The following is a 23293-nucleotide window of genomic DNA, read 5'->3' on the forward strand; positions in this document are numbered from 1 at the left end:
ACCAGGAAGTTGGGGAGGAAGTGGATATAAAGTCTTGAATTTTTCGGTGAATTGATCCAACAATCTGAAATATAGGATCGCATAAATATACCTGTTGATGAAACTGTTTAACATGGATTTCCCTTGACATTTTTTGAAAGTTTTATGATGCTAGCGATAGTCATAGAGCTCACATTAATTCTTTGTTTTCAGATTCTGTTTGATGTGTCATTCTGATTTTTTTATCAAAGGTGTTTTTCTTGTGAGTTATTATTTCACTTTGATTAGTATATAATGTTGAATTAACTCTGTTGTCTAATGTGCATGCAAAATAATTTGAGTCCAAAAAAACTGTCACTACCAAAACCTTCTACAGTAGGGGTCAACCAACTATGGCCCCTAGGCCACTTGTTTTTATAAATAAAGCTTTATTTTTATATAGCCAGTCCCTTTTGTTTATGCATTGCCTGTGGCTGCTTGCACAGTAAACAGCTGAGGTGGAATAATTGTGACCAAGATCCTATACCTACAAACCTAAAATATGTACAGTCTGGCCCTATAAGAAAAAAAATCGCAAACCCCTGCTTTTTAATCAGCAATAATGTCATAAGAGATGATACATTCCACCTTCTGGAAAAATTTAATCTAAACTCTAAAAATTTAGAACCTGTAGTATTTTATTTTTTGAAGTCCTCTAGGAGTGGTAATTCCATATTTGTTATCACTGGATATGTAAAAAATGATCAACAATCCTCACTGTCAAGAAGACCTCTGTCTAACTTACAACTGTCCTGCTATGGTTTATACTTCTTTTCTTTCCAGAGTGGAGATTTTCTAGTTATTTAGCATTTTTTAATGTAAGAATCCCTTTTTTTTTTTTTTTTTTTTACACAAAATACAATTTTTTTTTAAGGTAAGAATTTAAAAACAATTATGATGCCATCCTTAGCTTCTTCCTAAATAAACTCAGATCCTTTTACATGCCTTTCCCAGACTGTTAATCTTTAATGAATTTTCACAAGTTCTCTGCCCTGCATTCTGGCTTCGCGGTCCACAACTAGAAATACATCCCTCGTTAGAGCTTGCTCATTTAGGGTGATTTTTAAATTTTTGGTCTTCATTTTGCTCAGTATCCGCTGCAATTCTCAAATGTTTTAGTCACACCTCTTTTATGTGTTGAGACAGGGTCTTGCTCTGTCTCCCGGGCTGGATCCTCCCACTCTAGCCTCCTGAGTAGCTGGGAATACAGATGCGCACCACCATGCCTGGCTAATTTTTTAAGTTTTTGTAGAGACAAGGTCTCACTATATTGCCCAGGCTGGTCTCAAAATCCTGGACTCAAGAGATCATCCTGCCTCAGCCTCCCAAAGTGCTGGGTGTCAGCCACTGCGCCCAACCTCCTTCAACTTCTAAATGACAGTTATTTTCCACGTGTTGTATTATTTTTTCCTGAATATTTAATTTTGCTGTTTGAATATTTTTACTTGTCTCATGTACCAGAATACTTTCAAATTGTTGCATTGAGCCAGGCACACTGGCTCACACCTGTAATCCCAGTGTTGGTAGCCCGAGGGGGAATACAATTGAGGCCAGGAACTCAAGGCTGCAGTGAGCTGTGATCACACCACTGTACCCCAGCCTGGGACAGTGCAAGACTGTGTCTCTAAAAACATTAAAACCGAATGCTTGTATCATGCCCTTTTTTTTTAGTTTTTAATTTTTGTGGGTACATAGTAAGTGTGTATATGGGGTTCATGAGGTGTTTTGTATAGGTGTGCAGTGCATAATAATTCTATCAGGTCAATGGGCTATCCATCACCTCAAGCATTTCTCCTTTGTGTTACAAACAATCCAATTATACTCCTTTAGTTATTTTTAAATGTACAATTAAATTATTGACTATGATGACCATTTTGTACTGTCAAATGCTGGATCTTATTCTTTTTATTTTTTTTTGGACCCATTAACTATCCCCATTTCCTTCCACCACCCTCCCACTACCCTTCGCAGCCTCTGGTAACCCTCGGTTTAGTCTGTCTGCATTCTGCTTTTTTAAATGCTGACCCCAACTTTTTTTTTTTTTTTTTTTTTTGAGACGGAGTTTTGCTCTTGTTGCTCAGGTTAGAGTGCAATGGCACGATCTCGGCTCACTGCAACCTCTGCCTCCTGGGTTTAAAGCGATTCTCCTGCCTCAGCCTCCCAAGTAGCTAGGATTACAGGTGCCCGCCACCAAGCCCGGCTAATAACCTCAACTTTATAACAACTGTAAATCTGAGAAACCTCCTCTGGTTATTGTTGAACATGCCCTACGTACCAGGATGCCTCCTGAAAAAACTTTATAATTCTCTTCTATGTTAATCCTTTGCTAGCCGTTCTCGTCTGGGATCCTTATTGGAACAACACAGAAAATTATTTCAGCAACTTTTTTTCAAAATGATCTCAAGGAAGGTCCATAACTGGCACTATTCTAGATGTATGGGAGAGAAGTTAATTTGTTGTACTCCATGAACACCTTTGGGCATTGTGGCTTATTCAGAGTCATAACTGAGAGTTGTTTTGACTGTGCCAAAGTTGTGTGGCCCAGACAGACCACAGCGTCTTGTTCTACAGTGACTGTCATGTGAGGTTAAATGTAAAACTTCACTAGATTTAAGATAGATAAGTCTTTTTTTTCTATCCGACCTGCTGTACTGTCAAATGATTATTTTAGAAGATTTATTCTTTATTTTTTAGTATCTCTATTACTTTCACAGCAATTATACATTATACTTATGAATTTATTTCTTTTATTGCTTAGCCAGGCTTAAAAGTTGAGTTTATATCAGTTTCTGGGTTTTTTTTTTCTTTCCATTGGCCTAAATTCTCTAGTGAGAGATTATTTCTTAACCTTTTTTTTTGCTCTCCAGTTTTTCAAGAGTTCCCAAATGTAGTTAATGGCCTCACAGTGATTTAAGCTAATGATTTTAATATCCTAGAATGCAAGTCACTTAGATTTATAGCTTTAATAAAAATACATTTCAGAAACCATTTTTACAAGTCTCCTCTCTTCTGGCTTTGTTTTCATCATACCCAGTTGTGTATTATCTGTTGCTGTTTCTTTTTGTTTGTTTGTTTTTCCTTTGAGATGGACTTCTTGCTCTGTCGCTCAGGCTGGAGTGCACTGGTGAGATCTCGGCTCACTACAAACCTCCGCCTCCCAGTTTCAAGTGATTCTCTTGCCTCAGCCTCCCGAGTAGTAGCTGCGATTACAGGCGCATGCCACCACGCCCAGCTAATTTTTGTATTTTTAGTAGAGATGGGATTTTACCACGTTGGCCAGGCTGGTTTCAAACTCCTGACCTCAGGCAATCCGCCCACCTCTGCCTCCCAAAGTGTTGGGATTATAGGTGTGAGCCACTGCGCCGGGCCTGTTGCTGTTTCAAACTGAAGGAGAGAACGTTCGCTGCCCTTCATTGTTGTTTCAGCTCTTCTCATCTCATAAAGTTGCCTGTTAACTTTCTCCCTTTATTCCTTAATACTTTTAAATTTCTAGTCTATGTCCTGTTAAGAAGTGTTTTTTAAATTTTTGAAAATATTTTTTCCTCCATGTCTAGAATAACCTCTACCTTGAATGTTTCTCTTTTTGTATTATTGGTCCTTGAACATGTCTTTGTTTAACCAACTTTCTACTTATTCACAGCCCTTGAAAATAAAAATAGTCTTTTACTTCCTTGTAAAGATATCTGGCTTTTGCCTCATTTACCTGTTCATTCCTTTTACCAGTTTCTTTTACTCTTGTTTGAATTAAATTTCTTATTTAAATTTCCATTTTTTCTCAACACCCAGAACTTAGTTTACTTGCATCTATAAACCCGATGAACATGTCTTTTCCACTTAAGATGTGAACACACTGCCTTACTCACGAGCTCAGCTCACTGTGTAAATCTTAGTTCTCAATCTGTGATATCAAACTAAGGAATTGTTACCAGAAAATTGTCTCCAGCTGAGTCTTGAGAATTTTCTCAACATATGGCCTTGGTTTATTTATTTATTTATTTATTTTTAGCAGTTAAAATTATTTGTCATCATTTATCTGACCCAACTGTAAGTAGCGATGTAAGAGTTCTGAAAATATTGAAACCAATGGTGGGGAAAGTATGGGAGCAGATTTGTATGTTTGTGTTAGTTTTAGAGTCATTATGTCCAGAAATGTGCCTTAGTCGTATCATAAAGTTATAATATATTTAGATTATATTTCAAGGCAATTAGATGTCAAGGCCTAAAAAACTATTAATGTTATTCTAGCTTTTCTTTTATTTATTTATTTATTTATTTATTTTGAGACGGAGTCTCGCTCTGTTGCCCAGGCTGGAAGGCAGTGGCGCCATCTCGGCTCACTGCAGCCTCCGCCTCCTTGTTCAAGTGATTCTCCTGCCTCAGCCTCCCAAGTAGCTGGGACTACAGGTGCCCGTCACCACGCCCAGCTAATTTTTTTATTTTTAGTAGAGACGGGGTTTCACCATGTTGGCCAGGATGGTCTCAATCTCTTGACCACATGATCCACCCACCTCAGCCTCCCAAAGTGTTGGGATTACAGATGTGACCCATCGCGCCCGGCCTATTCTAGCTTTTCTTAATTGCACTCCCCTGCCAAGTCTTCAACATCTTTAACCTAGTCAACCAACATTTCTTTGTAAATTAGCTTAACTACATTTCCCTTTCTTTAGGTAAGCTTTGTAACTGTTTAGCTAGTTCTTCCTCCTTTTTACAGTTCTTTTGGTCAATGAATTGAAAATGTCTTGGACTCAAATACTAGTGTAGAAAATATATCTATCATCTCTTAAACATCTTCTTTCCTAACTGAAATTAGGAAACCTATATTACTTTTTAAAAATATTAAATTTTATTCTCCAGAGAAAAAAGTACTTTAGAAACTATTGTGGAGAAATATTATTAGAAAATAAAATGTTGCTTTTTCTTTCTCATATATTTCCCAGTAACATTTTCTGTCTTAGGATGATCATTTTTCATAGTCTTAGGAAGAGCTTGTTAAATAATGGACTGTCTTTATATAAACACAACTAGGCCGGGCGCAGTGGCTCATGCCTATAATCCCAGCACTTTGGGAGGTCAAGGCAGGTGGATCACCTGAGGGTTGGGAGTTTGAGACCAGCCTGACCAACATGGAGAAACCCTGTCTCTACTAAAAATACAAAATTAGCCGGGTGTGGTGTCACATGCCTGTAATCCCAGCTACTCGGGAGGCTGAGGCAGGAGAATCACTTGAACCCGAAAGGCAGAGGTTGTGGTGAGCCGAGATTGCTCCATTGCACTCTATCCTAGGCAACAAGAGCGAGATTCCATCTCAAAAAAAAAAAAAAAAAAAGCCGGGCGTGGTGGCTCATGCCTGTAATCCCAGCACTTTGGGAGGCCGAGGCAGGCGAATCACCTGAGGTTGGGAGTTCGAGAACAGCCTGACTAACATGGAGAAACCCCATCTCTAATAAAAATACAAAAAAATTGGCTGGGTATGGTGTTGCATGCCTGTAATCCCAGCTATTTGGGAGGCTGAGGCAGGAGAATTGCTTGAACCCGGGAGGCAGAGGTTGTGGTGAGCTGCGATCGTGCCATTGCACTCCAGCCTGGGCAATAAGAGCTAAACTCCATCTCAAAAAAAAAAAAACTTGGCTTTTAAAATATAGAATTAATTCATTTCACCAAATCCTCATTTCTTTTTCTTCTTCTTCTTTTTTTTTTTTTTTTAAAGAGGGAGTCAGGCCAGGCACGGTAGCTCATGCCTATAATCCGGCACTTTGGGAGGCTGAGGTGGGTGCATTGCTTGAGCTCAGGAGGTTGAGACTAACCTGGCTAACATGGCAAGACACTGTCTCTACAAAAAATGCAAAAATTAACTGGGCATGGTGATGTGCGCCTATAGTCTCAACTACTTGGGAGGCTGAGGTAGAAGGATCACCTGAGCCTGGGAGAGCATGCCATTGCAATCTAGCGTGGGCGACAAGAGTGAGACCCTGTCTCAAAGAGAGAGAGAGAGGGAGAGAAAGAGTCTCCCTCTGTCACCCAGGCTGGAGTGCAGTGGCACAATCATAGCTCACTGCAGTCTTTAATTCCTAGGCTCAAGCAACCTTCCCTCTTCAGCCTCTACAGGAGCACACCACCATGCCTGACCAGGTCTCGCTATGTTGCCTAGGCTGGTCTCAACTCCTACTCTCAAGTAATCCTCCCACCTCAGCCTCCTAAAGTACTGGGATTACAGGCATGAGCCACCGCACCTGGCCCAAATTCTCATCTCTAGACTTAATCGTGAAGGAGAGTTACCTGATTTTTGTCTTTCATAATTTCAAAATTGCCATAAAAGTAGGAAGTATTTCTTCTTGAATAACAATTATTGATATATGTCTGTTTCTCCACAGAGTGATGACAGACCTAATGCTCTATTAAGTTCACCTACAACAGAAACAGGTAATAGACACAAAGGTGCAATTAACCACATCAGGATTATAATTCTTAATTTTTTTATTTAAAAAATAATAATAAATAGAGACAAGGCCTTTCTGTGTTGACCAGGGTGGTCTCAAACTCCTGGGCTCAAGGGATCCTCCTGCCTTGTTCTCTCAAAGTGGTGGGATTACAGATGTAAGCCACAGCACCCGGCTAAGATTATAATTTTTTACCAAGATTTTCCTAAATTACTTGTTAGAGAGCTGTGGCTGCTTTTTCTGAGATAGAAATCAGATACAGAATTGGAAACCACTGGGTTGTTTTTCTTTCCCATTTTTAAATTAAATTGGTTGCTCAGCTAGTCAGCCATTTGATATGAATAAGTGAACAACAGCCGTAGGTCTGCAGGAGACTGTTCAATATGTTAACATTCATTCCGCCTTTATTGATACACCATAAATAACATGACAATGTAAAATACATACAAGCAGTCCTCCTGCTCTCATGATTATTTTCTGTACCAGACTTTTCATTATTAAATAGAATTATTTTATATCATTGCCATGTTTAATTTTATTTTTTACTTGCTACTTTTGTAACTTGTATGTCTGCTATTATATTTTCTTTTCATCTCCTTTAATCTCATTTTATTTTTCATGCTAATTTAGTTCATCATTCCCCTGCATATTCTTTTCCTGCTGCTATCCAGAGAAATCAGCCTCAGCGCCCTGAAAGCTTCCTTTTCCGAGCAGGTGTCAGGGCAGAAACCAACAAAGGTAGGTGGTGGTGATTTTAAAAGCCAGGGGCGAGGGGAGGTTTACACAATGATGCTAGCTGTTAGACGGATGCTTTTAAACTTATACATATAGTATAAAACAAAGCTATCAGCTTGGCAAAAGCATGTGTCTGTGATCTCACTGATACCAAAGCAGGAAGATCTTATCTGAATTTGTTTGAATTAGAAAGTTTCTTAGTACCACCTAAAAGCAGGTTATAGAGTGTTTGAACAAATAAAATGCTCTTTCAAGGCTTTAGAGAATGTTCTTTGTCTTGGTAATGAACTCTTTTTTCACATTTTTCTATTGATAAAAGCTGTTTTCTTAAAACAATAATTTTTTAAAAATCTACTTAAAGTCTCATGTTCTTCTAGTTAATAATGACAAATTTCTCCCTGGTCCCCAAAGAAGTTACCTGGGAGTGGAAACAAACATTTCAAGTCAAAAATAACTTTTGTCATGGTGGTGTGTGCCTGTGGTCCCAGCTACTTGGGAAGCTGGCAGGGAGGATTGCTGGAGCCCAGGAGTTCAGGGTTACAATGAGGTATAATTAAAAGCACCACTGTTCTCCAGCTTGGCCAACAGAGCAAGACTCTGTCTCTTAAAAAAAACAAACAAACAAAAATAAGATCAGGCGTGGTGGCTCACGCCTGTGATCCCAGTGCTTTAGGAGGCCGAGGAAGGCAGATCACTTGAGGTCAGGAGTTCGAGATCAGCCTGGCTAACATGGCGAAACCCTGTCTCTACTAAAAATACAAAAAATGGCTGGGCACGGTGGCTCACACTTGAAATCCCAGCACTTTGGGAGGCCAAGGCGAGCAGATCACGTCAGTTCAGGAGCTCGTGACCAGCCTGGCCAACATGGCGTAACCCCGTCTGTACTGAAAAAATACAAAAATTAGCCAGGTGTGGCAACAGGCTGAGGCAGGAGAATTGCTTGAACTTGGGAGGCAGAAGTTGCAGTGAGCCAAGATGGCGCCACTATACTCCAGTCTGGGGGGTAGAGTAAGACCATGCATGTTTCAAAAAACCTGGCCTGTAGTCCCAGCTACTCGGGAGGCTGAGGCAGAGCATGGTGGCGGGCGCCTGTGATCCCAGCTACTCGGGAGGCTGAGGCAGAGCATGGTGGCGGGCGCCTGTGATCCCAGCTACTTGGGAGGCTGAGGCAGAGCATGGTGGCGGGCGCCTGTGATCCCAGCTACTCGGGAGGCTTGGAGGTGGAGGCTGTAGTGAGCTGAGATTGCGCCACTGCACTCCAGCATGGATGACAGTGTGAAACTTATGTCTCAAAAAAAATTAAAAAATACAGGCGTGGTGGCTCATGCCTGTAATCCTGGCACTTTGGGAGGCCGAGGTAGGTGGGATCACTTGAGCTCAGGAGTTCGAGACCATCCTGTGCAAAACCCCATCTCTTAAAAAAATACAAAAAATCGGCTGGGTGCGGTGGCTCACGCCTGTAATCCCAGCACTTTGGGAGGCTGAGGCAGGCAGATCATGAGGTCGGGAGATCGAGACCATCCTGGCTAACACAGTGAAACCCCATCTCTACTAAAAATACAAAAAAAATTAGCCAGGCGTGGTGATGGGCGCCTGTAGTCCCAGCTACTCGGGAGGCTGAGGCAGGAGAATGGTGTGAACCCAGGAGGCAGAGCTTGCAGTGAGCCGAGATCGCACCACTGCACTCCAGCCTGGGCGACAGAGCCAGACTCCGTCTCAAAAGAAAAAAAAGAAAAATTAGGCATGGTGGTGCAGGCCTGTAGTCACAGCTACTTGGGGGGCTGAGGCGGGAGGATGGATTGAGGCTGAAGTGAGTCAAGATTGCGCGATTGCACTCCAGCTTGGGTGACAAAGTGAAACCCTGTCTCAAAAAACAAAAAAAACACAACTTACCTTTAATGTTACCAACAGATGCATTCACAGTAAGATTTAAAAGTCAAACTACAGATGGCACTGCTGGTAAGAGTGTAAGAAAGCATGGAATACTGTTATTAGTCAGCCTCTGTACCCACAGATTCTGTATTTATGGATTCAACCAGTCATGGACAGAAAAGTCTTCAGAAACAAGACAACAATAATAAACAACGCCACAATAAAGAAATAATACTGATTTTGAAATACAGTATAGTAACAATTTATATAGCATTTACATTGTACTAAGTATTGTAAGTAACATAGAGATGATTTAAAGTATAGTATAAAGGAGGATATGCATAGTTTGTATGCAAATAATACTACATTTTATATGAGTGACTTGAGCATCCACAAAGTTTGGTATGAGAGGGGTGGTTTCTGGAACTAATTTCCCCTGGATACTGACGGATGACTGTGTACCCTATGACGAGCAGTTTTGAGAAATATGTACACACGTGTACCAAAAACGTGTACAAAAGTATTCATAGCAGCATTATTCATAATAGCCTGAAACTGAATGTCCATCAATAGAATGGATAAATGAATTGTGGTATATTTGTACAATGGAATACCATATAAGCAATGAAAATGAACCAATTCCTATATACAGCAACATGGATAAATCTCATAAACATACCATTGATCAAAGGAAGCCAGAAGCAAAAGAATACATACAATACAGCATAATTTATACAAAGTTCAAAAATGAACCAGACCAGCCTACAGTGTTAGAAGTCAGGGTGCGGTTTTGAGCACTTTGGGTACTTATGGGCAAGGAGCATGGAAGGGGCTCCTGGGATTGGTAAGATTGCATTAAAAACCTGATTGTGTTCACTTGGTGAGGAGAATTTATTGAGCACTGTGCTTATGATTTGTGTATTTTTCTGTATGTGTATTTTCAATAACATTTTTAAGTGGATGTAATCAAACAAAAGTAGTTGAGTCAACTGGGTAATGAACATTATGTAGTTTTCTAAACTATTCTCTGTTGTGTATATTTGAAAATCTCCATAATAAAAACCCTTTTAAAAAGTCAATCCAGAAAGTAGAAAGCAATATACTGTACTTGCAGGAAGTAGAAAGCAATAAACTATACTTGCAGAAAGTAGAAAGCAATAAACCGTACTTGCAGGAAGTAGAAAGCAATACACCGTACTTGCAGGAAGTAGAAAGCAGTACACCATACTTGCAGAAGGTAGAAAGCGATACACCGTACTTACAGGAGGTAGAAAGCGGTATACCATACTTGCAGGAGGTAGAAAGTGATACATCGTACTTACAGGAGGTAGAAAGCGGTACACCGTACTTGCAGGAGGTAGAAAGCGATACACCGTACTTACAGGAGGTAGAAAGCGGTACACCGTACTTGCAGGAGGTAGAAAGCGGTACACCGTACTTGCAGGAGGTAGAAAGCGGTACACCGTACTTGCAGGAGGTAGAAAGCGGTGCACCGTACTTGCAGGAGGTAGAAAGCGGTGCACCGTACTTGCAGGAGGTAGAAAGCGGTGCACCGTACTTGCAGGAGGTAGAAAGCGGTGCACCGTACTTGCAGGAGGTAGAAAGCGGTGCACCGTACTTGCAGGAGGTAGAAAGCGATACACTGTAGTTGCAGAAGGTAGAAAGCGATATACTGTACTTGGCAGGGAAACTGTGATGAGGCAGATCCGGATGTTTTCCTAGCACTGCCAGTTGCCTTTCTGTCTTACATATTATTATATTTATAGGTCATGCTTCACCCCTTCCTCCATCTGCTGCACCTACCACTGATCCTACAGATTCCATAACAAGGCAGAATTCAAGACAGAGAGAAGAAGAGCTGAAATTAATAGATCAACTGCGTAAAGTATGTACATTACCTTTGATTTACACTTTTTCAGTGTTACTGCTATAGATCAGAATCCTGTGATCACTTCTTCATTTGACACATCATTTTTATTTATTTATTTTTTTAGACGGAGTCTCGCTCTGTCACCCAGGCTGGAGTTCAGTGGCATGATCCTGGCTCACTGCAGCCTATGCCTTGTGGGTTCAAGCAATTCTTCTACCTCAGCCTCCTGAATAGCTGGGATTACAGGCGCCCATCACTGTACCCAGCTAGTATTTGTATTTTTAGTAGAGAAGGAGTTTCACCATGTTGGCCAGGCTGGTCTCGAACTCCTGACCTCAGGTGATCCACTGGCCTCGACCCTCCCAAAGTGCTGGGATTCCAGGCATGAGCTTCTGTGCCCAGCTGTAATTTTTAACGGATTCAACAAGTGCCCATTGTATGCCATGTTTTGTGATGAATGTAAACATTTTGCTATTAAGGAAATTCTTTTCAGCTATTTACTTAGAAAATGAGATAGATGGCTTATTCTATAAAGCTCAATTCCTAGCTCTACTCATTTAAATTTTTTCCTTTTTTTCTACTTCCTGTCATAAAGAAATATTGTCAGAGTAATAATTTATATGTGTGTGCATACATACATAAATATCACACTTACACATATATAGTGAGTGATTGCCTGTTTATTTTATTTTGGAATTGAAGGAGAATCTAGGGTTTTTTTTTTTTTTTAATCAGGAAGTTGTAAATGGATTTTTGTTGTACTTTGTACCACTATGCCCTGGCTGCCGTCCATATATACTAGATCTCCTTAAGTTAAACTTAGGATAGAGGGATAAAATGGATATTGTGGTACTTATTTCCTTTTTATCTTGATTTGTAATAAGATTTCATTATAACTCCCTTATGTCCTATATGTCAGTCTTTCTTCAATTAATCTATCACATGTTTTTTGTTCTTTCAGCATATTGAGTACCGGTTGAAAGTGTCTCTGCCTTGTGATCTCGGAGCAGCTCTAACTGACGGTGTTGTTCTTTGCCATTTGGCCAATCATGTGCGACCTCGATCTGTCCCAAGCATTCATGTTCCCTCACCAGCTGTAGTAAGTTGATAATGCTAAAAAGCCTTGGCTATTCATCAGACATTTGTTAAGCACAGTGGACAGATATTTCTTAAGCATTGTGTTAGATATTAAGGATACAGATATAAAGAGTCCAGTCTCTACCTTTCTGGTCTCACTTCTACTCAAGAAGAAGTAGACATGTATACAGTCACTTACAGCAGTGTGATAAATATAAGAAAGGCATGTACAGTGTGTGTTATAGGGATACAAAAAGGGGCCACAACTCCACCTGGAGAGTTCAGGGAAGCCTTCCCAGAATGGGCAAAATTTGAACTAATTCTTGAAGTTTGAGAAGGAATTTTCCAGCAGTACAGAGAGGGAAGGGGGCCTTCTAGGCATAGGATTTCTAGATTCAGAAGCTAAGGAAAGTTTGGCTTTTATTTAAGGAATTGGTAAATTGTTCAGAATGGATCGTGCACAGGGTTGTAGATACAAATGGGAAGGGGTAAGGCTAGAGAGGTGAGCTGGGGCCGTGGTACAAAGGCCTTATGAACCATGTCAAGGAAGTTTACCCTAGTACAGACAATGAGGACACACTGAATTAAAGAGGGAATACCATGATTATAATTGCAGTTTAGAATGATGAATCTAGGCTGGGCGCGGTGGCTCATGCTTATAATCTTAGCACTTTGGGAGGCCAAGGCAGATGGATTGCTTGAGCCCAGGAGTTTGAGACCAGCCAGGACAATATGGCAAAACCCTGTCTCTACCAAAAATACAAAAATCAGCTAGGTATGGTGGCATGCGCCTATAGTCCCAGCTACTCAGGAGGCTGATGTCGGAAGATCACTTGAGCCCAGGAGTTCGAGGCTGCAGTGAGCCGTGATTGTGCCAGTGCACTCCAGCCTAGGTGAGAGAGCAAGACCCTGTCTCAAAGGAAAAAAAAAAAAAAAAGGAATGATGAATCTAGGTGCTAAGTGAGAAATGGAAAAATTAAAGGTGGTACACTAGAAAGATGCCCAAGCCAGGCTCAGCGGCTTGTGCCTGTAGTCCCAGCTACTTGGGAGTCTGAGGCATGAGGATCCTATGAGCCCAGGAGTTTGAGACCAGCTTGGGTGATCTTGTTGCTTAAAAGAAAAAGGAAAAGAGGCTGGGTGTACTGGCCCACGCCTATAATCCCAGCGTTTTGGGAGCCCGAGGCTGGTGGATCACTTGAGGTTAGGGGTTCGAGACCAGCCTGGCCAACATGGTGAAACCCCATCTCTACTAAAAATACAAAATTAGCCAGGAGTGGTTCACACACCTGTAATCCCAGCTACTTGGGAGGTTGAGCCAGGAGAATCACTTGAACCCGGGAGGCAGAGCTTGCAGTGAGCTGAGATCCCGCCACTGCACTGCACTCCAGCCTGGGCGAGACAGAGTGAGACTGTCTCAAAAAAAAAAAGAGAAAAGAAAAGAAAGATGCCCAGTTAAAAGGCTGTTGTATTGGTCCAGGCCAGGGAGATAACAGGCCTGGACTAAAGCCTGGACTAACTGGGCAGTGAGAGGGACAATGGTTCAGAGGTAAAATTGACATGATCTGTGACTGACATCAGTTGGGAGATGAGGGAGAAAACACATTCAAGATAACTGGCAGGTTCTCTTTGCACTGCTGGTCAGATCTGGACATGTTTCAGGATGGCAGTCCACAAAAGAACAGGCTTTGGGTTGACACACCCCTCCTCTGTTTTCCTCACATTTTTATCTTGAAAAATTTCAACCTTCAGAAAAGTGGAAAGAATCATACAACGAACACTATTAAAGTCTACACCTAGATCTGACATTTCTTGCATTTTGCCGTACTTGCTTTATGTATCTATATTTGTATGTGTATTTTAACTACACCATCCAAAACTTACAGATGTAATATACTTTTCTCCCAGTGTATTTCAGGGACCTGTCCTAGGCCACCTTGCTCTTCCCCCAAGCTCATAGCCAGTGACTGACAAGCATGGGGCTGAGCCCTCCTGCCTCAAGGAGGGAGTGTCCTGTGGTTCACACTTGTGATCTCCCTGTGGGATCAAGCTGAAGCTGAGAAGGAGACAGGCAGGAGGATCACCTGTGGCTGGGAGTTTAAGACCAGCCTGGGCAATATAGTGAGATCCCATCTCTACAAAAATACTTAAAAAAATTAGGTGTGCACCTACTACTCAGGAGGCTGTGGCGGGGGATCACTTGGGCCCAGGAGTTTGAGGCTGCAGTGAGCCACGATCATGCCACTGCACAACAACCTGGGCAACAGAGCGAGACCCTGACCCTAAAAAAGAAAGAAAGGGCCGGGCGCGGTGGCTCACGTCTGTAATCCGAGCACTTTGGGAGGCCCAGGTGGGCGGATCATGAGGTCAGGAGTTCGAGACCATCCTGGCCAACATGATGAAACCCCATCTCTACTAAAAATACAAAAATTAGCTGTGCATGGTGGTGCATACCTGTAGTCCCAGCTACTTGGGAGGCTGAAGCAGGAGAATCGCTTGAGTCCAAGAGGCGGAGGTTGCAGTGAGCCGAGAGCACCACTGCACTCCAGCCTGGCGACAGAGTGAGACTCTGTCTCAAAAAAATAAAAGACTGAAAGGAAATGAATCAAGTGTTGTAGTTATATTTAAATGATGAACTATGGGTAATTAATTTTTTTGGCTGTTCCTCCAAGTTTTCTTTAGTGCAGGGGTCCCCAACCTCTGGGCCACAAATGGGTACCAGTCTGTGGCCTGTTAGGAACTGGGCTGCACAGCAGGAGGTGAACAGCAGGCCAGTGAGCAAAGCTTCATCTGTATTTACAGCTGCTCCCCATTACTCACATCACCACCTGAGCTCTGCCTCCTGTCAGATCAGCAGCAGTATTAGATTCTCAGAGGAGCATGAACGCTGGTGTGAGCTCCGCATGTGAGGAAGGGATCTAGGCCACGTGCTCCTTATGAGAATCTAATGCCTGATGATCTGTCGCTGTCTCCCATCATCCCCAGATGGGACTGTCTAGTTGCAGGGAAACAAGCTCAGGGCTCCCACTGACTCTACATTATGGTAGATTTCATTATGTATGATTATTTCATTATATATTACAATGTAATAATAGAAATAAAATAGACAATAAATGTAATGTGCTTGAATCATCCTGAAACCATCCCCCAACTCCAGCCCTGTCCATGGAAGAATTGTCTTCCATGAAACCAGTCCCTGGTGCCAAAAAGGTTGAGGACTGTTACCTTAGTGTTACACTGTTTTAAAATGGAAAAAAAATGTTTGTAACTATTCGTTCAAAGTTTTTCTATTTAGTACTTGCCTTACAAAATCAAAGCCAATGTCTCAAGTGTGGGGTGACAAACTACTGCCCACAGGCCAGCACTTATTGTTGTAAATAAAGTTTCATTGGAACCCAGTCACACTTTCTTGTTTGCATATTGTCTATAGTTGCTTTCAAGCTCCTAGCAGAATTGAGTGGTTGCAACAGTTCTTTTTTTTTTTTTTTTGAAACGGAGCTTTGTTCTTGTTGCCCAGGCGGGAGTGCAATGGTGCGATCTCGGCTCACCACAACCTCTGCCTCCTGGGTTCCCGGGTTCAAGCAATTCTTGTGCCTCAGCCTCCCGAGTAGCTGGGATTACAGGTGCCCACCACCACACCCGGCTAATTTTTGTATTATTAGTAGAGATGGGGTTTCTCCATGTTCATCAGGCTGGTCTCAAACTCCCGAACTCAGGTGATCTGCCCACCTCAGCCTCCCAAAGTACTGGGATTACAGGCGTGAGCCACTGCACCTGGCGTTGCAACAGTTCTTATGGCCCTCAAAACTAACATTTATTATCTGATCCTTTAAAAAAAAGTTTGCTGACCCCCTAGTCTACAGCATTGAGAGTTATGAAGCAATTGCCAAGAGTATTTCTAAAGTTAGCAAATACTTTTTAATGTTGCTAGTAGGCTGGGCATTTAGCTCATGCTTCTGATCCCAGCACTTTGGGAGGCTGAGGCAGGCCGATTGCTTGAACTCAGGAATTCAAGACCAGCCTGGGCAACCTGGCGAAACCCTGTCTCTACAAAAATTGCCCAGGTGTGATGGCATGCAACTATAGTCCCAGCTACTTGGGAGGCTGAGGTGGGAGGATCACCTGAGCCTGGGAGGTCAAGGATACAGCGAGCCAGGCTTGCGCCACTGCACTCCAGCCTGGGTGACAGCGAGACCCTGTCCCAGAAACAAAACTTCTCTAGTAACACATTTTCATTTCCTCATTTCAGCCTAAATTAACAATGGCGAAATGCAGGCGAAATGTGGAGAATTTCCTAGAAGCTTGCAGAAAAATTGGTGTACCTCAGGTAATAAATTTATCATTTTTTATGTTGCCTAAATAGACTTGGTTGTCCTAAAATTTTAGAAATGCAAATCTCTAAAATCTTATAAGACTAGCTCTGAGCTAAGTCGATCATAATTAACATGACTTTGTGTTACAAGAGTCAGTATACTTTTGAACAGTTTACCTTGATTATTTCCAAGGACCACACAAAGAAATTATAAATATATAAATTGAAATAATTATAAGTAATTTGAAATAATTATTCTATTTTCCTAAACTTTCCCACTTGCTATTTGACAACTAAATATATCCTTCAAAAACTAAGTATATCTCAGATTGAGAATGCTGCAGTTGGCTTCAGTGTTCTAACACTTGCTTTGATACTTTTTAAAATCTTTTAGACTTCCAGAAATGTTGAAAAAATAGCCTAGAGTTCCTTTGTATACTTCACTCAATTTCTTCGAATGTTAACTAACATCTAATACAAACATAGGACAGTGATTCAAACTAGGTAACACAAGAACAATACGATTAACTGAATTATAGGCTTTATTTGGATTTCATCAGTTTTTCCACGAAGCTCTGGTTCTTTGGAGTCTGGCATGCAGCAGGCGATTTCTAAGCTGTTGTCCTGCTATGAGGATTTATTGCCTCCAGCTCAGTTATAACTTTATTGCCCTTTAATATTACAAATAGTTAAATTTATTTATAGATGCGATTAAGGGAAATTAACTTGATACACTCTTATCCAATAACCCCTTTAAAAAGCAATTATATTAAACCAACGAAGTATTACACTATTAAGGAATATTATATGGTATAAAGACAAATTTAAAGAAATAAACGACTTGGTGCCGTGTGATACTTTTTCATTAACCACGACCATTACAAGAGCCTGCAAGGAGGAGAACATGATTCTTCTCTATCACCTTCTAATTAGGTATCAGTAACGCAGGGGTGGCCCCGGGGCTCATCAACAGCTCCACCATTTCCCTCAGAGTTTAGTTCCTGTTCCTGTAGCTTTCATGGCGGTGATTCTCTTTACCCAATTCACCGTACCTCTTTCTAACTAGCCAGGAGTTAAATAGGCTACAGCATCACTTGTGCAAAGAGCGACATTATCTTTGAGCTCTTTCACATATTACAAAGTGAAAGAGAGAGCGCCCAGCTCCACAGAGCATCTGCATCAGCCAGCAGGATTCCCAGTATTATTTTTCTCGTACGAAAGTAGATCATCATTCTACTATTTATTTTTTACTTTTTTCTTTTGCTGTTTTTCTTTTTTTAACTGAATTATACAAGAATGGAAATTTACATAAAGTGGTAGTTAGCAAACACCTTTTTGATTCCTATGGACAAACTGAAAGCGAAATTTTCATTTTTATGTTATGTTGTTTTATAAAGGCTCATCTTTTAGAACAGACCTTTTTAAATATTTTGAGAGCACTGAATATGGTTTCTGAAGAAATAACATACATTCTTTTAAACAAGTTTATTCTAATAGTGCACATTAGCCTCCAGTTCTTCCCTTCTGCTTCCTAAAGAGGTTCTTGCTACAAAAACATCCAGTGTCTGCTCTAGTTCCCTGCCACAGTGTCTTTAAACAAAGAGAGTATGGCATGGGTTGGTGCAGAGAATGGGAACCGCAAAATAGATAGGAGAGTACTGAAAATGGCCCCACTCGAGCAAGTCACGTTGACTTAACCGATGTCAAAACCTGTTGAAAGGTCATTAAGCCTGTCCACGGGGCTTTCGGAACCATCCTCTGAGGGTCTCTGAGATTTAAAGTCCGTACCTTGGAATTCTTTCAGGATGTTCTCACCATCAGCCAACAGAATGCAAAACAGTGTGCCTTAAAATACACATTTGAGTCGGTATTTGCATGCAGTGGTTGACCATGTTTGTTATGGGCCAGCCTGCCCCTGTTCCTACCAGAGCTGTGCTGTTGGAAGGCAAGTACGGAGGGAAAAAAAAAAATACAGTTTTAAAAGACTGGGTCTTTTTCCAGAGCGGTTAGGCTGAGGTTTTGATGCATCCTCCCTCCTTCTCCGTCACCACAAAGAGGAAGTGGACATTCCCCATAGGCTGCCCCTTCCTTCTCCCCTTCCGCCTCCCACCCACGTCCCCACCACAACCACGGTCAGTTTTACATGGGTTCCTAGCATGCTGCTACTTCTGCTGAAAAATTAATCATCTGTCTAGAACAAAGTGAAAGAAAATGAATAAACGCACAAACTCGTAGGTTCAAACTAGCCTTCTGAGGTCCCTCTGCCAAAGGAAGAGAAGAAACTTCTACCTCCCCGTCTTCCTTTTTCTCCTGTACTTCTGGTCATTCTGGCCTTTACTTAAACATCCCCACTTTGCTCTGTGTGACTTGAACATTGGGAATGTAATAATGACCACTTTTGAAAATGTAAAACAGAAAACAATATTACAAATATTTTTGTCAGATTCTATACCCAGATAAGATAGAGAAAGACAAATAATTTCCCTTCTCTGTATAACTTTTAAAGTGTTATACAAGTTAAAGTATGAGTGAAATACTAAAGAACAAGGCAGTTATTAAAAACCTCTGATGACACTGGGCGTGTGGGTATTTGCTTTATTTTTATGCTTTTATTCAATATGCTACATTCGAAAAAACTGTAATGGGTGATTAAAAACTTGTATCTGAGTCCAGTATCTTTTGTCCCAGAGTGGTTACGTTATGTGTTAAAGGATGTCTCCCTGTTTTCAAGTCCACTCTGGTTTGTATTTATTCAGTGAATTTTGCAATCTGTAGAATGGAGGGTTTGGACGATCTCTGAAGCCCTTAACAGCTCTGCGTTCATTTTGAACACATTTTTGAGCTGGATTTGGTTAAAATAGACACGCCCTGGCCGGGCGCAGTGGCTCACGCCTGTAATCCCAGCACTTTGGGAGGCCGAGGTGGGCGGATCACGAGGTCGGGAGATCAAGACCATCCTGGCTAACACGGTGAAATCCCGTCTCTACTAAAAATACAAAAAATTATCCAGGCGTGGTGGCGGGTGCCTGTAGTCACAGCTACTCGGGAGGCTGAGGCAGGAGAATGGCGTGAACCCCAGGGGGCGAAGCCTGCAGTGAGCCGAGATCGCGCCACTGCACTCCAGCCTGGGCGACAGCGAGACTCCGTCTCAAAAAAAAAAATAAAATAAAATAAAATAAATAAAATAAAATAAAATAGACACCCCTTGGTTTTTAGAGGAATGCCAAGTCATTGAATGCATTTGGCTTCTGGGTAGTAAATTGACCCCTGATCATGAGGCTTTCCTCAGTCTTTGAACCTTTTTGATGTACATGGCTTTCTCCGAAAACGTCTGTCTCCTCAGCCTCTGCAGTTTTTGTCCTTGCATTCTGACCTACTTTTTTTTTTTTTTTTTTTTAAACAGAGAAGAATGAGTCAGGAAAGAGGTTGCTTCACCACACCTTACTACTTGCAGGCCTCACACGACCCTAAACCAACATCCACTTCTGTGTATTGTATTGTATTTTTTTTTTTTGAGATGGAGTCTCACTCTGTCGCCCAGGCTGGAGTGCAGTGGTGCGATATCGGCTCACTGCAAGCTCCGCCTCCCGGGTTCACGCCATTCTCCTGCCTCAGCCTCCTGCGTAGCTGGGAGTACAGGGATCCGCCACCACGCCCGGCTAACTTTTTGTATTTTTAGTAGAGACGGGGTTTCACTGCCTTAGCCAGGATGGTTTTGATCTCCTGACCTCGTGATCCGCCCACCTCAGCCTCCCAAGGTGCTGGGATTACGGGTGTGAGCCACCGCGCCCGGCCTGTGTATTGTATTCTTAATGTTCAGACTAGTCACCAACAAACGAATTTTATTTTGCTATTTAGTAGTAAGATCAGGCTCAGCATGGAGAAGATTCTTTGTAGTTTGGGTTTTCAGCGTTTTATTTTTGTTCCTCAATGTAAAAATGTTACAGGATGTGTATATGTGAATATGACTGAGATGATCATAAGAATTCTATACTGGAATCTGCATTTCTGATCCACTGACTTTGTTTTTCTGTTTTCCTTTCCTGCTCACACTTTGGACAGGACAATCTTTGTTCCCCTTCCGACATCCTTCAGCTAAACCTCAGCGTTAAAAGAACTGTTGAAACGCTCCTTTCTCTTGGGGCACACTCAGAAGAATCCAGTTTTGTCTGTCTCTCTCTGCAGCTTCTGGGTTTTGTGGCATTTTACTGTACTGTGATGTTAACTCTCTGTGTGCTTTATTACTGGCTCTTCCCTGCTCGCTGAAAGATTGCACTCCGGTGACTTTCTGCCTCATTCCTGTGCTTGGTAAAGGAGGTTTGTTTCTCATCCAGAATTATTTACATAAGTGCTTTTTCTCCCTGCTGGCCCTCAAAGAGCTAACCAATAAAGGAAGTAAATCCTTTCCTTATATTTGCAGATGAGCACCCCCTCATGTTAGTAAATATTTATGATTGCTAACAAAGAGTAAAAGACCAGCATTTTTTCTCCTGGTCATCCGTCCATTCTCCTGGCCTGTGGCCTTGTTTCTCTTACCATAAATGCTGAAGCATTTTTACTAATACAGTTCTGAACTTGTACTTCGAATATGACATGTAGAGTTTTATTTCCAAGTCACACAATACAACTCCCATCTGGCTGTTTTTCCGTGCCTCAGCACAAGTGTTGAAATTGTGGAGTGACTGAACCTTTTCAGCAGCTGCTCATGAGGAGAACCGTCGTGCCTTTTCTGGTTTTGGCCGCACCCAGTCACTTAGATTTCTGCTTTGAACTGTGTCCTGAAATCCTGAATCCTCCCTTTGTCGGTAGGCACAGGTCCATCTAAGCATTTGCGGTCTGGATGTTTCAAAGGTATTGGCCATAATTTTAATAATTTTAGTTTGGTCAGAATGTTCAGTTTAAAGATCATGCGGATTCCCTAGACTGCTCTTCTGAGCCCAGTCTATACGCTGTATGTGGTGCACACAAGCAGATGGGCTGGAGCTGGCCTCTCAGGGTGGGCACCTTCCGGATTGACTGTTTGTTATGTGTGACTGAGGTTCACTCCCAGCATTCTGTTTAAAATTGGAATTTATGTGATTTCTAACATATTCAAACCTTCTTAATAGTGAAATAGTAGCAGGAGAAGTATTAGGGCAGCAGTCCCTGTTTTGTGCTCAAGGCAGTGAATATTGTCTAGCTCTTTCAGAATGCTTAGCACTTAGCTGCTGGACGTTAATGCTGGAAACTACTTTATAATTGCGGTTAGATTCTAGTTTCATAAGTGATGTTTCTGAATATTGAGGAACCTTCTGAACTCTGTTAACAAAATTGGGATAAAGGATGAACTCAAGTGTGAAGAGAGATTGTGAGGAGCATAATATCCGGTTGTAGAATTCAGCCTGAGGGGCTCACTGGTTTGGTTTTCTTCCATATGAAATGGGACAGCTATTTTCACAGGTGAAAAAACTGTTCACTATTAATGCTGAAACACTCAATATTGTGATGATGAAAACTTCAGTTTTCTGTGTTAGTAGGTGCCTTTCAGACTTTGGGGAGTTGGGTTGGTTTTATTTTTAAGATGTCTCAGAGTTGAAACACCTGTTAAAAAACACAGGCTCTCATGTGGTTTAGGGGTTGTAATTGTACATTCTCTTGAGAACACACAACACTCCCTCTAGTCCAGCTGGGAGGTGAGCGTGCTCTAGAAAGCATAGGCTTCTGAGTGTGAACACCGGGCCGCGCAGGTCCTAGGGCGCTGCTGAGAGGAAGAGATGAGGGAATCAGCCTTGGAGAAAGCACGTCTCTTCCGACAGCAGAACACCGGGCAGGTTCATTTTAAATATCGTTTATCTAGACTTGCAGTTGCACTCAAAGTATTTCTACAAAGTTGCTAGTTTTATTAGATCAAAAGATTACAGTTACCTCATTTTATCAAAATAAGTATGAAATAAAAAGTAAGCACAAGTACCAATAACTGTCTCAAAAATAAATACTTGTTATATATTTTATTGTAACTGGTTTTATAAAATTTCCTAGTAATATCGTCTCAATGAAAAGCAAAAAAAAAAAAAAAAACTAGTTGTTTTCTTTAACAAACATGTATAATCTTTTTTTAGTGGCAGCAGAATTCTATATTCTGTTCTTTGTAAGAGCAATCTCTTTTCTTTCGGAATATTTAATCTTAACAGAAAGCCAGTGATACATGCTGTTCTTAAGATTTGCCTTTTTCTCTCACAAGAAAGGATTAACCTAACAAATTAATGATGCACACATTAAGGAAGTGTTTACCTTCCTTAAGCAAACATTGTAAACACTTTTCACATGTTGTTGGTAATCAACAATGTTCCTGCCTAAGCTTACATAGTAGTTCCCTGGAATAATTTAGGCTGTTAAATACCAGGATATTAAATCCTTTACATTTTCAAATACTATTCCTTTTTAATTCTGTAATTCGGATTTTTAATTCAGACAGGCCCTTCCATGAATTATTCAAATTAGGGGGAAGTTTCTCAAGAGCTCAGGATACACTGAGTTCCTTGCCCTGTCTGGTCTGGGAACCCCGGTTTTCACAGTCAGGATTATAATGCAGATAGCATAGAACTCATGCAGGCTGAGTTATGTTTTCAAACTATCTTTCATTCCTGTGGTAGGGAACTTACCCTCAAGTGTAATATCTTTCATTCTTGAGCCATCTGGTAGCGTGGAATTGTTTTTCTATTTTTCACCTGCCTATTTTATAGACCTGTATTGACCTTTTATTCATCAGAGATAAAGGATGTTGCTTTCACCCTGCGGTATTGTTTTCCCTCTGTTGTATGTATAAATATATGCTACTTGTCAATTTTCCAATTTTGAAAATGATCTGTATGTACTTTTAGTTGTATTAATAAAGTGACAGTGAGTGTCAGACACCATCTCTCTAACTCGTATTTACACTGAGGTCAGTTTCCCAGGTACTAATTTTCATATCTAAGTTAATGATTATGAAGGGGA

At 41.3% G+C, this 23293-nt stretch overlaps 1 protein-coding gene across 5 annotated transcripts in view; it reads left to right on the forward strand.

Moving 5' to 3' along the window:
* LRCH3 (leucine rich repeats and calponin homology domain containing 3) overlaps nucleotides 1-23293 on the forward strand; it is a 102072-nt gene that overhangs the window by 73344 nt on the left and 5435 nt on the right. For 3 of the 5 annotated variants that reach the window (XM_054480577.2, XM_054480578.2, XM_063661394.1), the window contains 6 exons: nucleotides 6390-6438; nucleotides 7086-7193; nucleotides 10829-10947; nucleotides 11894-12031; nucleotides 16256-16333; nucleotides 20381-23207. In XM_054480577.2, coding sequence (XP_054336552.1) covers nucleotides 6390-6438; nucleotides 7086-7193; nucleotides 10829-10947; nucleotides 11894-12031; nucleotides 16256-16333; nucleotides 20381-20584 — 696 coding nt within the window. In that variant the 3' untranslated portion in view covers nucleotides 20585-23207. Of the gene's footprint in view, nucleotides 1-6389; nucleotides 6439-7085; nucleotides 7194-10828; nucleotides 10948-11893; nucleotides 12032-16255; nucleotides 16334-20380; nucleotides 23208-23293 lie in introns of those variants that run through there. The other 2 variants (XM_054480580.2, XM_054480579.2) reach the window with 1 other exon arrangement.

This window comes from Pongo pygmaeus, chromosome 2 (genome assembly GCF_028885625.2).
Source record: "Pongo pygmaeus isolate AG05252 chromosome 2, NHGRI_mPonPyg2-v2.0_pri, whole genome shotgun sequence".
Lineage (NCBI taxonomy): Eukaryota > Metazoa > Chordata > Mammalia > Primates > Hominidae > Pongo > Pongo pygmaeus.